The sequence below is a fragment of the Pseudorca crassidens genome, chromosome 9 (genome assembly GCF_039906515.1).
Source record: "Pseudorca crassidens isolate mPseCra1 chromosome 9, mPseCra1.hap1, whole genome shotgun sequence".
Taxonomy (NCBI): domain Eukaryota; kingdom Metazoa; phylum Chordata; class Mammalia; order Artiodactyla; family Delphinidae; genus Pseudorca; species Pseudorca crassidens.
This window is the reverse complement of record NC_090304.1, coordinates 25076948-25091288: the sequence shown is the minus strand read 5'-3', so window position 1 is coordinate 25091288 and position 14341 is coordinate 25076948. Positions and strand designations below refer to the sequence as shown.

At 44.5% G+C, this 14341-nt stretch overlaps 1 protein-coding gene across 3 annotated transcripts in view; it reads left to right on the top strand.

Moving 5' to 3' along the window:
* KIAA1549L (KIAA1549 like) overlaps positions 1 to 14341 on the top strand; it is a 280665-nt gene that overhangs the window by 197746 nt on the left and 68578 nt on the right. For 2 of the 3 annotated variants that reach the window (XM_067749478.1, XM_067749476.1), the window contains 2 exons: positions 2882 to 3009; positions 9504 to 9682. In XM_067749478.1, the coding sequence (XP_067605579.1) occupies positions 2882 to 3009; positions 9504 to 9682 (307 nt within the window). The remainder of the gene's footprint in view (positions 1 to 2881; positions 3010 to 9503; positions 9683 to 14341) is intronic. The other variant, XM_067749477.1, reaches the window with a different exon arrangement.

Here is a 14341-nt window from a genome sequence, read left to right as displayed (position 1 = left end):
ACACACACACACGCACATACGTAGATCTCATTCTCTGTTTTTGACCAGAAATTCTGAGTTGACAGGTCCATGTAAACATAAATCTATAAGCTGATGCAAAGAATAAAGCCAAGCTGGGTTTTTTTTTTCCCTCCAGAAATGTGTTCATTCAAACCTTTCCTCGGAGCCAGAGTAATAGCCAGCGAATCGTTTCAGGATCAAATGAGGGAAAGGGTACGCAAACGCTACAAAAGCCATTAAGTATTTTGTGCATGTGAAGTAGGTTGCAAGGAGCCTTTCCTTCGGGACCTCAGTGAAAGCCTCGTTGTGCCAAGGAAGCCGGTTGGAAGAGTAGGGATCATTAACTGTGAGGTTCTGAAAACGATCCAAAGGTGTGTGTGTGTCTGCACACCCAGCACTCAGTGGTCAACTAGTTAATGCCTCATTCATATTTTCCTGAACTACGTTCTTTGTATTGCTTTTATGGTGAAAGAGATTGTGGCCAAACAAACGGGGAAGTGCTGAATTAAACACAACAAGATGAGTCTCTTTCTGACAGGACTGATGAGAGCCTTTGATATGCTGATGTGCTGTAGGAATATCCAAAGAGGGAGTATAGTGATTGACATCTCCCAGACTCGTGCTTGTCTGTGCATCCTTGGCGGGGAGCATCTCCCGTGGCCCCAGCGGTGCTCTGTGGAACGCTCGTGGCTGACTCTGCCTTATCCCACGGTTGTGAGCGGGCACTTTCATTGTGCGTGGTTTTTAGGGTGCTAAAGTGCACAAAAGTGTACAGGACTGAGGATCCCAAATTCCCAGAGGATGAGAGGGGGATGGGAGGAGGAGGTAGAGGAGCATCCACCAGGATACGCGGCTTCCACTTAAGAAGCTGCTTATTTATGGGTCAAGGGCTGCATTTTTTTTTTGAATTTTATTTTATCTCTTTATACAGCAGGTCCTTATTAGTTGTCTATTTTATACATATTAGTGTATATATGTCAATCCCAATCTCCCAATTCATCCCACCACCCCCACCCCCCGCTTTCCCCCCTTGGTGTCCATACATTTGTTCTCTACATCTGTGTCTCTATTTCTGCCTTGCAAACCAGTTCATCTGTATCATTTTTCTAGATTCCACATATATGCATTAATATACGATATTTGTTTTTCTCTTTCTGACTTAGTTCACTCTGTATGACAGTCTCCATCCACATCGCTACAAATGACCCAATTTCGTTCCTTTTTATGACTGAGTAATATTCCATTGTATATATGTGCCACATCTTCTTTATCCATTCGTCTGTCGATGGGCATTTAAGTTGTTTCCATGTCCTGGCTATTGTAAATAGTGCTGCAATGAACACTGGGGTGCATGTGTCTTTTTGAATTATGATTTTCTCTAGATATATGCCCAGTAGTGGGATTACTGGGTCATATGGTAGTTATATTTTTAGTGTTTTAAGGAACCTCCATACTGTTCTCCATAGTGGCTCTATCAATTTACATTCCCACCAACAGTGCAAGAGGGTTCCCTTTTCTCCACATCCTCTCCAGCATTTATTGTTTGTAGATTTTTTGATGATGTCCATTCTAACTGGTGTCAGGTGATACCTCATTGTAGTTCTGATTTGCATTTCTCTAATAATTAGTGATGTTGAGCAGCTTTTCATGTGCCTCTTGGCCATCTGTGTGTCTTCTCTGGAGAAATGTCTATGTAGGTCTTCTGAAGGGCTGCATTTTATTCCAGTCAGTTTTCCATTGTAGGGGCCAGATGCCAGTAGGTGCTGAATTTGGACAATTGACATCAGAACAACAAGGGATTTGGTGAACCTCTGCATAGCTGCTTCCTGATTGTCTCCCACAGAGGAGAAGGCAGTGGGTCTCTAGCTCAGCCCACCCACAGGCTGATGTGATCCAAGGAGCATGAGCCTTAGCAGGGGTTCCCAAGAGCCCATGTTCCCACAGGTTCCAGAACACCAGTGAGTGGCCCCAGTGGAAGGCGAGAAGGCCCCGTGGCTTGCCCTGTGTAAGGCCTGCCTCATCTGGGACATTGTAGGAGACAGAAAGGGAAGGGGCGCTGGCCTGTGGCAAAAGCTCCTACCCGCAGGGGGAGTCCTGGCTTCCAGGGCTGATCCGCCACTCCCAACTCTGTCCTGGACAAAACACCTCGCCTCCTGAAATTCCTCACTTGCTAACAGAGGTGACAGTCACCACGTCAGTGAGTTGTCATAAGGATGCATTAACAGTTTGGAAGCATTCAGCACAGTCCTTGGCACATGGTAGGTGCTCGTGGTGGGGAGCTTTTGGAGAACCTGGGTGGTGTCTTCATATCGCTATATACCTGTATACCTGACACAAATCCACAGAGGAGGTGCACATAAAGTCTTTCCTGAATGAATGAATAGCTCGAATTGGTAGATTCAAATGTAAGTGGTTGCCAGTTAGCTTGAGTGACTTAATCTTTAGGAGTCAAGCTATATTCTGTAAAGAGACCAGCCAAAGAGAACCATGTTTTATGCATGTCCCTCAAGATGCCATGTGAATCAGACACTCTGCAACACTATCCAAAGTGCCGCGTTTTAAAAAGAGGGCACGCTTCCAAACGCCAGCACTGTCTTGTCCCTGGTCACTGGGGGTTCATGAAAAAGAGATGGGAATGGAGCGCTGCGCTCACTGAACTTCTCTGAGGAGCCCAGCACTGGGAAACACACTTCACAACAGCCAGGTCCTTAACCCATGCTGTGTGTTGGGTGTGTTTTTTTCCTTTTCCTGTATCGTGTCTTCTTTGTGGGTAAAACCAGAATGAAAGGCTGCAGACACAAACTGTGCGAATAAAATAACCTTGAGAGGAGGCTGCTCTAGTTGAAACTTACCGTCTCCCTGTTGCTATGGTTACCTCCAGCAGGTCGCCCAGTGAGAATGGCTCTGTCATCAGCAACGAATCAGGGAAGCCCAGCTCGGGGAGGCGCTCACCCCAGAATGTAATGGCACAGCAGAAAGTGACAAAGGAGGAGGCATGGAAGAGAAATGGTGAGAAGCCTTCCCTGCCAAGCAGCACCCCCAAGCCCAGCGCACACGTGCGCACACACACGTGCACAGGCTCGCACACCAGCGTGCTTCAGACCACCGCCCACTCTTCTCTCTACTGTGTCCCGGAAAGGTCCTACCTACCTCTTGAGGTAGTGCCTTACGCCCTTGCCTGAATTACTGTGTTTCACTTCGTCTGCCCTCTGTGCTTATGGAATTGTGCAGGGCCTGAGAAAAACCCTATACAGATTGAGCTGATGTTTGCTTAGAGATTCTTCTCATTTGGGGGTGAATTGCCTTGATTTGTAGCACCAGGTCCACGAGGGTGGCAGGTTTCTGAAACGCTGCCTGTCTTGGAGAGTCCCCTCATTTTCTTGCCCTGACTCGCTTGATAAGTTTCAGGGCTTCAGTCTGTGCCAGTGAGTCCAGATATTACACATCCATCTCTCCCAGGAAAATCAAGACAGTAATAAATCTCTCATCATAAAAATCAGCCTGAGGTTGTCTTTATGCTCCAGGGAAACTTAACCGTTTAGTTTCTCCCTCGTGCAGATCTTTTCAGCACCTTTAAAGGGTTGGTGTTGGGGGTTATTTCCAAGCCGTCAGCGCTGCCTTAGTGTGCTGTGACGCCACCTGGAGATCTCACCTCTTAGACATCAATGTGCAGCCTCCTTCCTCCTCATCCCACTTTTGTTCTGAGCCTCGTCTCCACTCGGTCCTTCTGTGTGTGATGCTGGCTTCCTAAAGTGCTGCCACTCAGATCAGGGAAAATTCCTTTTGGATATCAAAGGGCTGTAGGTGGAGTCCTACAGAAATGCTGGGCGAAAAGGCAAACCATCTGGCGCTCTGGTTAGCTGTGCTTCCCTTGTACAGGAATCTGATGAAGTGTGGTTCAGGACTCTCCCTTGAAACTAGTGCCAGGATATTCTTTTGTTTTCGAACGTCACTTACTTCTTTCTTTTTTCTGACCAAAAAAGAAAGAATGGCACAATGCATTTGTCTTCTGCATGGAAAATGTGGTCCCTGTTCCCATTTCCAACCATTATATAAAGCATTTCTTTAAACTGTCAAACTGATTTGATTCTTACATTTTTTCTTTTCCTGATCCCCCCCCCACCATGCCACACAGAGATTGTGCTTTCCACACCGGAATCAGGGTGTGACCTGTGGGGTTTTCCTGGAATATCACCCTACCCGGGACCACCAGAAATTCTGCCTGTCGGCAGTCTGCCAAGACAGCTCACAGCGGGCCACAGGAGCTGTGGCTGATAAAGGGAGATGTGAACTTAGCCACTTTCTCCTCTTTCCTCCCAGAGTGAGATGCTAAGGAAGGTGGTCAGAGGGAGTGAGGCAACCCAGAGGCAATGCAGTGAAGCCATAGGGGAAGGTTGTTTTAACCAACTGCGGTGACTGCCATTGCCTTTAACCGAGATGCCCCCCCCTACTCCCATCACACCCCTCCTTCCCTCCTTCCTTTATATTCTTCCCGGAAATGTATAAAGTTGAGTCAAAGTCCATCCTCCCCCAGATACCCCATCACCCACCCCAGTCCTCAAATGGCCTTGAATAACTCAGTGTGTGTCTCTCTCAGACTTTTTTACTATGCATATGACAACACACATGAATCTTCACATGTATCAACACATGTTTTTTGTTGTATTGCCTTATTTTATTTTGTGCAATGGGATCAATGTACACACTGTTCTGTGCCCTTTTTCTTGCTTAAAAATATGCAATATACAGACTCCTCTGTCAGTAAATACCCACTGACAAGATGATGCCTTTCCCCGTGCTCTGCATTTAATCTGTAGAAGAGGAGCGGGCGGGGTCAGTTTCAGACCCCATCACTCCCCACCCAGCTGGTGAGGCATTGACTTCTCTAAATGTTCCCACTGACCTTCCTGTTCTTGTTTTCCCACCCTCTCTACCTGCCTTCTCATTCTGTTTAGGTCACTTTGATTATTTAAATATCAGGTTCAGAAGTAACAACAGCCAGGTGCATGAATAAAATGCAATTACTGTACCAGGCTGAGGTTTTAACGTGTTTGTTTTATTAGAAAGCCGTCCTTTCTCCAAGTTTACAGTGCTTCATTGCATTTTATTTTTGCCAGAGGTAAACCCAGTGAATTTTCAGACTTGGTCACTTCTCTTTGACCACACGTTCTCGTTCAATGAAGTTTCACTTTCAACATTTCAAATAGAAATAAGAGGACCAACTCATTTAATGTAAAATTCAACAGATGCTAAAGCACATCAGAATTCTAGACTGGACCTTCAGCGGAACCTACACTTGTCCTTTTTTTTAATCACAGGGCCCCACTTTATCACAATACGAGGTTAGAGTTCACCAAAAATATCAATAGCATATTTTATTGGATTAGAAGATGAACAGAAGAAGAAGGGAAGGAAGGAGGGAGGGAGAGAAGGAAGAAAGGAAGGAAGGGAGGAAGGAAGGAAGGAAATAACGTTGAATGGAATTGTGGAAAAACTAAAAGGTGCGGTTCCATCACATTGTCAGCTTGCAGAAAGTACTTGATTGTGTGAATGTAGCCTCTGAGAATAGATTATTCTCTTGGTGCGGAATAATCAGAAGTTGTTTTTATGGCTTAGTATCCATTCTAGAGGTTAGGGTTACTGAGGTTAATTAATAAATGTTCATGTACCAGGCTGTCATTCTAAAACTCTTGTTTTCCACCAGGTTTGTTGCATAGGTAGCTTCTAATTTTCTACTTTTTTGTGAAGATAAGAACTTTAAAAGGAAAAGACACTATTCCACTAGCAACATGGCTGGGGGTGGGGGAGGGGGAGGTCCTTATAGCACAATGGCCTTGTTAGTTACCATAACTGCAGGCAGTTTTAGAGTCTGTTTCAAGGTGATGTTTAAATATAAGTGGGAAAGATAGGTGCCAGAGCTAGGATTTTGAAAGCAAAACAATTTGGCATTCTCTCAACTAAATACAGATACTTAAACTTCTGAACCCAAACCACTGTCACCTTAGAAAGAGTGTTTTCCAGGAAAGAGTTAACAATGAGTTCAAGGTGAGAACATTATGTATTTGTACCTTCAGTCATTTAGAAGAAAGGACCGCCATAGACCCTTAAGGGTGCACCTTCCTTTAAGACACCAAGATTTCACCGCCAGGTTTCAGAATCTAATCACACCTTGCCTCCTAGTTGTCGTGGGGCAGGTGGGACAGGAGGAGGACAAGCATCAGAGAGCTTGGAGGATGAATCACTACTTTCTTAGTAGGGGCCCTTGAGGATTTGTCAGAAATATTAGCTCAAAAACAGTTTCAGTTTATTCTTTCTTTGCTTTGCCAGTGAGATGAAGACTCACTTATTATTTGATAAGCAACACCAGAGGGCAGTGATTCTAGTTGTAAATTATTTGTCTTTGAGCTTTAATAAAGGTTCCCCAAAAAGAAAATGTTTTAAGAGCATTTTCTGCTTCACGTGGGAAGGTTCTCCCCATGCCAGTTCAAGCATAAAGAAATGAAATCTCCCTTTCCAGCCTGATATACTGAAGTTCACACCAGCAATGCAAATAAAACACAAATAGATACAGGGTGGATGCCTGGTGGCATTTACTGTGATGATGTGATGATGTTCTAGGATACTTCCTCAATTTCACTGTGGCCCTTTTCTTCAGCATTGTCCGATGCTTTTTTCTTTAGGGATAAATTATGCTTTAAATATTCCCACGAATCTGCTGTACTCACATAACATTTTAATGTATTAATATTTAATGCAATGCCTTTTAATGTATTTTTTCCATACAGTCCTTTTGGGGGGAGGATAACTATTTTGCTCTTAAAGAAACCTAGAGGAATTATTGTGCAAATCTGAATATGACTTTGAGTGATAGTGGAAAGGAACTACAGTTTATACAGTTTCTAGGGTGTTCTTTTCCTGTCCCATTATAGTTATGCTCCCCCCTTTCCCTCCACGGGGTGAGGAGTAAGGGTGTCACAACCCAGAAGCAATAAGAATGCTAGGTATCATCTCTTCAACCTCGGAATGGTTAACTTTTACATGTTTAATTGTTCTGCAGGTACTAACAGCATCTCTTTTTCCAAGTCAGGAAATTTTAGTCATTCCTTTATTCATTCATTTATTCAGCAAATCCCTATTGAAAGCCAACTGCATGTGAGACATTGCTAAATGCAAAGGCATGAGCCTTTAAAAAGATGGGAAAGAATGGAGCTCTTATATTCTAGTGGCAGGGGGTGGGAGCTGATTAAATCAATACAACAAATCAATAGTGATAAATGCATTGAAGAAAATACAACAGAGTGATGAGGTGAGTTTTTTTTAGATTGGTGGATAAGGTAAGTCTTTTTTAAGCTGCAACTTGAAAAATAAGAAGGAACTAGGCATGTAAAGATCTGCGGAAAGAGCAAATGCAAAATCCTGGAGGTGGGAACAAGCCTGCTGTGTTCAAGACGGCCATTGTGGCTGGAGCAGAGTGGCTCAGGGAAGAAGTGGGAAATGAGCTCAGCAAGATAGCCAGGGCCACATGGTACAGGACCTTGTAGGTCACAGTAAAGACTCTGGATTTTATTCTGAGAGAGATGAAGCCTTCAGAGGGTTCTGATCAGAGGAGTGCTGTGATCTGGTTATCTTTTGAAAAGATAATCCATCCTGGCTGCTGGTGGAGTGTGTATTTTAGAGGTAGGAGGACAAGAGTGGAAGCTCAGAGGAGGGGCATTGTTTAGGAAGTGTATTGGTTACTTATCGCTGCGTAACAAATTACCCCAACATCTAGCAACCGAAATGACAATCTAAATTTATTATCTCACGTAGTATCTGTGGGTCAGGAATTCAGAAGTGGTTTAATTGGGTGGCTCTGGGTTCAGAGTATCTCATGAGGTTGCAGTCAAGATATTGGCCTGGACTGTAGCCATTGAAAGGCCTCACCGGGCCTGCAGAACCCACTCATAAGATGGCTCACTCACATTATTGTTGTCAGGAGTCTCAGTTTCTTGCCACATGGACGTCTCCATAGGGCTCCTTGAGTGTTTGCATAACATGACAGCTGACTTTCCCTAGAGGGAAGTGATCCAAGAGAGAGCAAGGTGGAAGCAACAATGCTTTTTTACGACCTAGCCTTGGAAGAGATACATTGCCATTTCTGCAATTTCCTGTTTTGTTACACAGGTTAATCCTATGTGGTTGTGAATATCGGGAGGCAGGAATTACTGGGTGCCGTATTGGAGGCTGGGTTTCATAGGAGTTGTCTGGTGGGAGATAATGGTAGGAAAGCAAGAATTGCCCAGCAAAACTACACTCTAAAAAGATATATGCATCTGGTAACACATCTGAATAGAGATTTTCCTCTGTCATTGGCTTCTTGGTGGCCTGCTGTTCACAAATAAGTCCACAGAACCCAAAAATCCTCCAATTATAACCCATGGTTAGACTCTGAGGTGTTTTAGCCACATTGCAAACTAACAATTTACTTGGCTCAATTTGACAAATCTTCTGTGATTATGATAAGTGACAGAATGGTACAAACTATGTTTCTCGATAATTTAAATGACATCTCAATCTCTCGAGATGGGAGGAAAGATGAATACACTTCTATTACATTCATATTTCATATAACACCTATTTTGCTCCTAAATTGCCGGCTGGCTTGGTCGTTTGAACAGGCTTAATTTATCTCTTGCCGAGCCATGCTCAATAAACTGTCATTCGTGTAGTTACTCAATGGGAATGTGCTTTAAGAACAAGTAAATCAGCAAGGTAGCCCTGGCCCTCCAACATCCTCCGTCAGCTTAGCTGTGGAAGCGCAGGCAGATGGCTGTCTTGCAGCAATCACAGCAGAATCCTCTGTCAGAGGGGAGAATTAATTTAACAGAGTGTAGGTGGAAATCGCTCTACTTAATTAGGGGAGTCGTCTGTAGCTTTAAATTCGTTTCTCGGGCGGTTATTTCTTAACTTTCTTTTGTTTTAGTCACATGAAAGAAACCAAACCCTAGTCATTGAAGAAGCAGTCTTTAGAAAGAAAGAAAAAGTTTCAGGAGCAATTACTGTGGCTGGTTGACCAGGGAAGACTCGTGACCTTCACATGATGCCAAAATGGGTAGCTTTGGTGGCAGAGACTAAACTGAATGCTGTTATTCTCTTGATTGTCGTATTTTAAGAATAGTTGCCAGGTTTGGCCAAATGGCACTTTTCCCATCTCTGACTCAAACATAGAGAACAAATTTACTTTTTATTTTTCAAGTGTGTTCTGTCACAGTTTTGAAGGAATGGTTTTTACTTTTTGAATTCAAACCAGTGGAGGGGTGAAGAGTGTAGATCTTAAATTAAAAAAAAAAAAAAGAAAGCAAGCCACGAGCAGGAGTGAGCCATTGGCACAGAACCAGACACTGTCGTTCCTGAGGTCATTTTGAGCAAAGTCATATCCTTCGGCCGTGAGCCTCTCATATATTCCCCCACGGTGGCGCAGCTTCCGCACACCAGAAAATCAATGTGTTTATGTTGTGCTTTAGTGCCGGCGAGCGACGAAGAGGAAGGAGCCGTCCTCTTTGACAGCTCTGGCAAGGCGGCTGCTGATCCCTTTGACACGTCTTCTGGGTCTGTGCAGCTCATCGGAATAAAACCCACAGCCCTCCCCGTGGTGCACCCCACCTCGGACAGGAGCCAGGAGCCGGTCGTACTCAACGGCGAGGTGAGCACCTGAGGACCAGAGCAGGAGAGAGCGGGTACAGCCAGGCCTCCGTGGATGCGGACTAAGGAGTAGCACCTGGGGGTCCTGGGTGCAGGTTGCATCCAGGTGTACGGGGCTCTGGGGGTCATTTTTACCTCTGCATGCGTGGGCCTCAGCAGAACTAATCAGGACACAAGTCACCCCAAACCAGTTTGCTGAGTGATGTTTTCAGAGCATTTTCTACCTTCATTAGAAAGCCCAAAGGGGACTTTTTAAAAACTGTAGTTGTGAAGAGAAACATCAGAAATCCTGCTTCCCCAGCACGTCACCCACACAGCCTGCTGTCTTTCTTGATACTAAACTGGTCAGGATGGCACGTCTGTTGCAGTGGTGGTGAGAGGCACTTGAATTGATAGGGGACCGGAGGAGATCCAGACCGGGATATGGCCCACTATCTAGGCTTTGAAATGACTTTTACTCCTTTGAGCAAGCTTGAGACAACCCTTTGCCTGCTTCCAGGAGGATATCGATGGATATCATGATGTTAACCAATTTTCCTAAGTCTGAAAAAAATGATTAATGTACACGAGAATAATGATTCCACCAAAGAAAAACAGATAGATGGATGGGTGGGTGGGTGGATGGATGGATGGATGGAGATAGATAGATAGATTGATAGAGGCAGTTTAGGGGAGAGCAAGAGAGTAAATTGGGTAAAAATTATCTGCCATTTCTCCATCTCCTGCAGCAGAATGGTCAGTGGGCTGAAGACGTTTATGGTCCTTTAAGGCCATGCATGTGGAACCTGCATGTGAATACATTACACATGTATGCACGCACACACGTACTTTCATATATTTTTCTCTGTTGTTAAGCTGTCAGGTTGGTTTTTCACTTCATTAGTTTATACCCAGCTATGGTTACCTGCATCAGGAGGGAGATTGCCTAAGCTTTGAAGTCTCTTTACCCTCACACCCGGAGGACAATGCGACAGCCCCATGCAGCTGTGTATTGTAAGCGCACTTAGCGGTTTGTCTGCGTCCCCCATCGAGGCCACGTATAAAAGCCTGTTACAGACCTGATTCAGGAAGCTCCTCTGGTTTTCTGGACAGAAAGACCGAACTGCCCGGAGGTGTGATGAGTTGAGGTTCATCAACTTTAAAAATAATTTAACTGGGAATTCCCTGGTGGTCCAGTGGTTAAGACTCAGTGCTTTCACTGACGTGGGCCCAGGTTTGATCCCTGGTCGGGGAACTAAGATCCCACAGGCCGCACGGCATGGCCAAAAATAAATAAATAAAACTAAAAAGAACTTAACTGGTTGTGGACTTATAGAGCACTTCTATTCCAACCTCATTCTTTTTAGACAAAGCAACTGAAGCCAGAGGGCTCAGGTGGCTTGCTCAAAGTTGCACTGCAGGTTATTGCAACAGTATGATGCTCAGGCCCCCTGGCTCCCTGTCCAGTGCTCGCTCCTTCCCTCTCTTTGACTTCCTGTGGCCCATTAGTGAAAAAAAGCATTGTGCTTGAAAGAGTATGGACTCTCCAGCCATGCTGCAAGAATGTGAATCCCACCTCTTCTACTTACTATCTTTGTGACCTTAGGCAGGTTAATTTATCTGTGCCTCAGTATCTCCATCTGTACAATGGGACTGTTGTGAGGATCAAATGAGTTAATACATGTAAAGCACTTAGAACAGTGCCTAGCCTACAAGTACGTTATTATTACTGTCATCATCATCATTAGTCAGCTAATGAGCAAGGATTCACTGATCGTGTACTTTATGCCCTTTGGCCCTATAATGTGGGAACCTGTATATCTTCTTAAAGCCAATCACAGCCAGTGAATCTTTCCTTATACACAGTTCTGCCACTGGACATGCAAGCCCAGTGATTAGAGGCCTCTGAGGTTATCACTAACGCACTGGTAACTGCTCTTCATTAAGACCCTCTGCCCAGTATGGGCCCAGGTGATGGCTGCCATGCCTGGATCTTTTCATTCCCAGCTTAGCCATGTGAATGTCCTGGGGACAGGTTCCAGATCTCGGCTAAATCTAACTTACCACTCCCTTTTTCTGCCAGGCCCATCACCCTGTCACAGGAGAACAGATGAGCATTTTCCCTGTCCAGAAGTGGATGCATGTTACACTTTGGTAGCCGAAGGAATAGACCTTGCTGGCGTTTGGATTGGAAAGGAGCCCTGAACTGTTCTCTGTAATTTACTGCCTTGTGGCATTTGAGGCAGATTGTCTTATAATTTTCCTCTTTCTCCTCTTACGGGCAGCTTGTATAAGTGAAGAAAGTACAGCCTCAAAGCCATAAATTTTCCTTTTATGAATTATAGGTAATTCTTTTAAATATTATTTTAAAGAAAACATAATAACAGCAAAGTTCAGAAAGTAAGAAAGATCACTGTAACTTCACTACCCTAATACATCCTCTGTTTTCATTTTTTCCACCTTCACGCTTTTGATCAAGCGCATGATATTTTAGAATCTCATCATAGACAGACAACTTTATATCTTGTATCTTAAGCACTTGCTGTGTTGCTGTTGTCTTTCTGACGATCATTGTGAATGACCTGATTGAGTAGGTGCACCGTTGATTGGGAAACTACTCTCCCATTGTTCAAACCAGGTATTTTTGGTTTTAGTTTTCATGCATGACTTTTAAAAAGTTTTTATTTTGAAAATAATTTTAGATTTACAAAAGAGTTGCTGTAGTAGGACAGAGAATTCCGTTACCCAGCTAGTTTTTTACCTGCTACCCCTACTGTTAACATATTCTGTAACCATAGAATAATGATCCAACCCAAGAACATAACATTGGTACAATACTATTGACTAATGTGCAGATTTCATTTGAATTTCACCGGTTTTCCCGCTCATGTCCTTCTCCTGTTCTGGAATCCAGTCCAGGATCCCACATGGCATTTAGTTGTCTTCTGAGTCTCCTCCAGTTTGGGACAGTTTCCTTCTTTGTGACCATTTTGTCTTTCATGACCGTTACTCTTTTGAAGCCAGTTACCATGTAGAATGTCCCTCAATTTGGATTTGTCTGATGTTTTCTTATGACTGGATTGAGGTTATGAAGTTTTGGCATAACTATGGGAATGTTGTGGCCTTTCGTGGGCATTGCATCAGGAAGTACTTGATACTGATATGTCTGATTACTGGTGACGTTAACTTTCATCTCTGACTTTGAACTTCTCTTGGAACGTTGTTTCAGGAGAGATTCCAGAAATGGATTCCTGGCTCAGAGGATGTCATGCTACCTTCTTCTCTTTACTGGTTTTCTCAGTGGCAGGCAGAATGAGGGAACAATTAAAGATTTGTGAGATGCTACCAACCTAAAGCTATCATCAGGGCCCAGGTTGGGGAGATCTTTGCAAGAGTTAGAAAAAGTATGTCCCTCAGTCTGTTTCTTCAAATGCTGTAAAAATAAAGCATCTAAGATGCAGCCTCGTGTTAGTGAACCTTGGGCTTCGTACGTTGGTTGATACGTATCTTACCACTGGATGAATTCATTTGCTAGGATAACCTAGCAGCGTGGAGTGTCAGGACTGGAGTCTCTGCTTGTACATTGAACCACATCCTGGGCATTTGGGAGTTTATCTTAGAGGATGGGCTATAGTTACTCAGGCTCGTGACTCCGGAGCTAGCTGCACGGATCCTCGAATGGGCTTTGATAAAACACCACACTCTCACCACAACTTGTTGGCCAGACACAGCTAGTGCTGTATCTAATCCTCAAAGCCCCCAGGTGTTGGTTTACATTGTTATAGGCTGCTTCTTGCAACTGGCTTGCCCCTTCCTCTTTCCCTCCTGAAACAGGAACCAGAAAGGATGCAACCAGAGTAACTCTCATGGGCAAGAGGAAGGAACAGGGACATTCTAAGACTTCAGTGCAGCCTGTGGCCTGTCTGCCTTCCTTTGTTCATCTTGCCCCTGCCCCAGCACACCCACTCCCACAGTGCTGCACCCATGCTGCTCAGCCCAAAGCCCCCTCACTGCCCCACTCCACCCACGTCTGCTCACCTTAGTGCTCTGTGCTCCCAAAGCTACTCATTCCCCTTCCCCTTCTCTCTGTCAAGCTCCCTCTCCCTTACTCTTAGATGTAAAGGAACCCCAAACAACCCACATTAGCGATAATAACATTTTAAAGTCATTCTCAGTGATGGTCACGTTGCAAGCATGCCATGCATGTGAACTCATGCAAATCCTCACAACAGCCCTACGAGGGCAGTAGTATTATCTGCCTCTTCACCTAACGAATCTGAGGCACAGAGAAGTTAAGTAATGTGCCCAGGGTCACGTAGCTAGGGAACGACAGAGCTGGGATTTAAACCAGGCAGTTGATCTGGTCCCCAGAACCTACACCCTTAGCCACAGCTTTATGCTGCTCCATCATTAAGGTGCAAATGACTGAAAGCAACGGTATTATCCTCCCAAGTGTGTTTGCATATTAACCCACTGAGCTCTGGTGAACATTTCATGAAGAGTTGGGAATGAGTGAGAGACAGAGATTGACTTTAAAAGGAGATTCTTCCCCTGTGTTACTTGCAAGTAAGTTTGGCTCAAGTGGGGACCCTGCTCCTATGCTTACCTGTGACAGTGGGGGGAACTGGGGGAAAGAGGGGAGCAATTCCCTCAGCAGAAGGGAATACTGCTGACCTTAGTT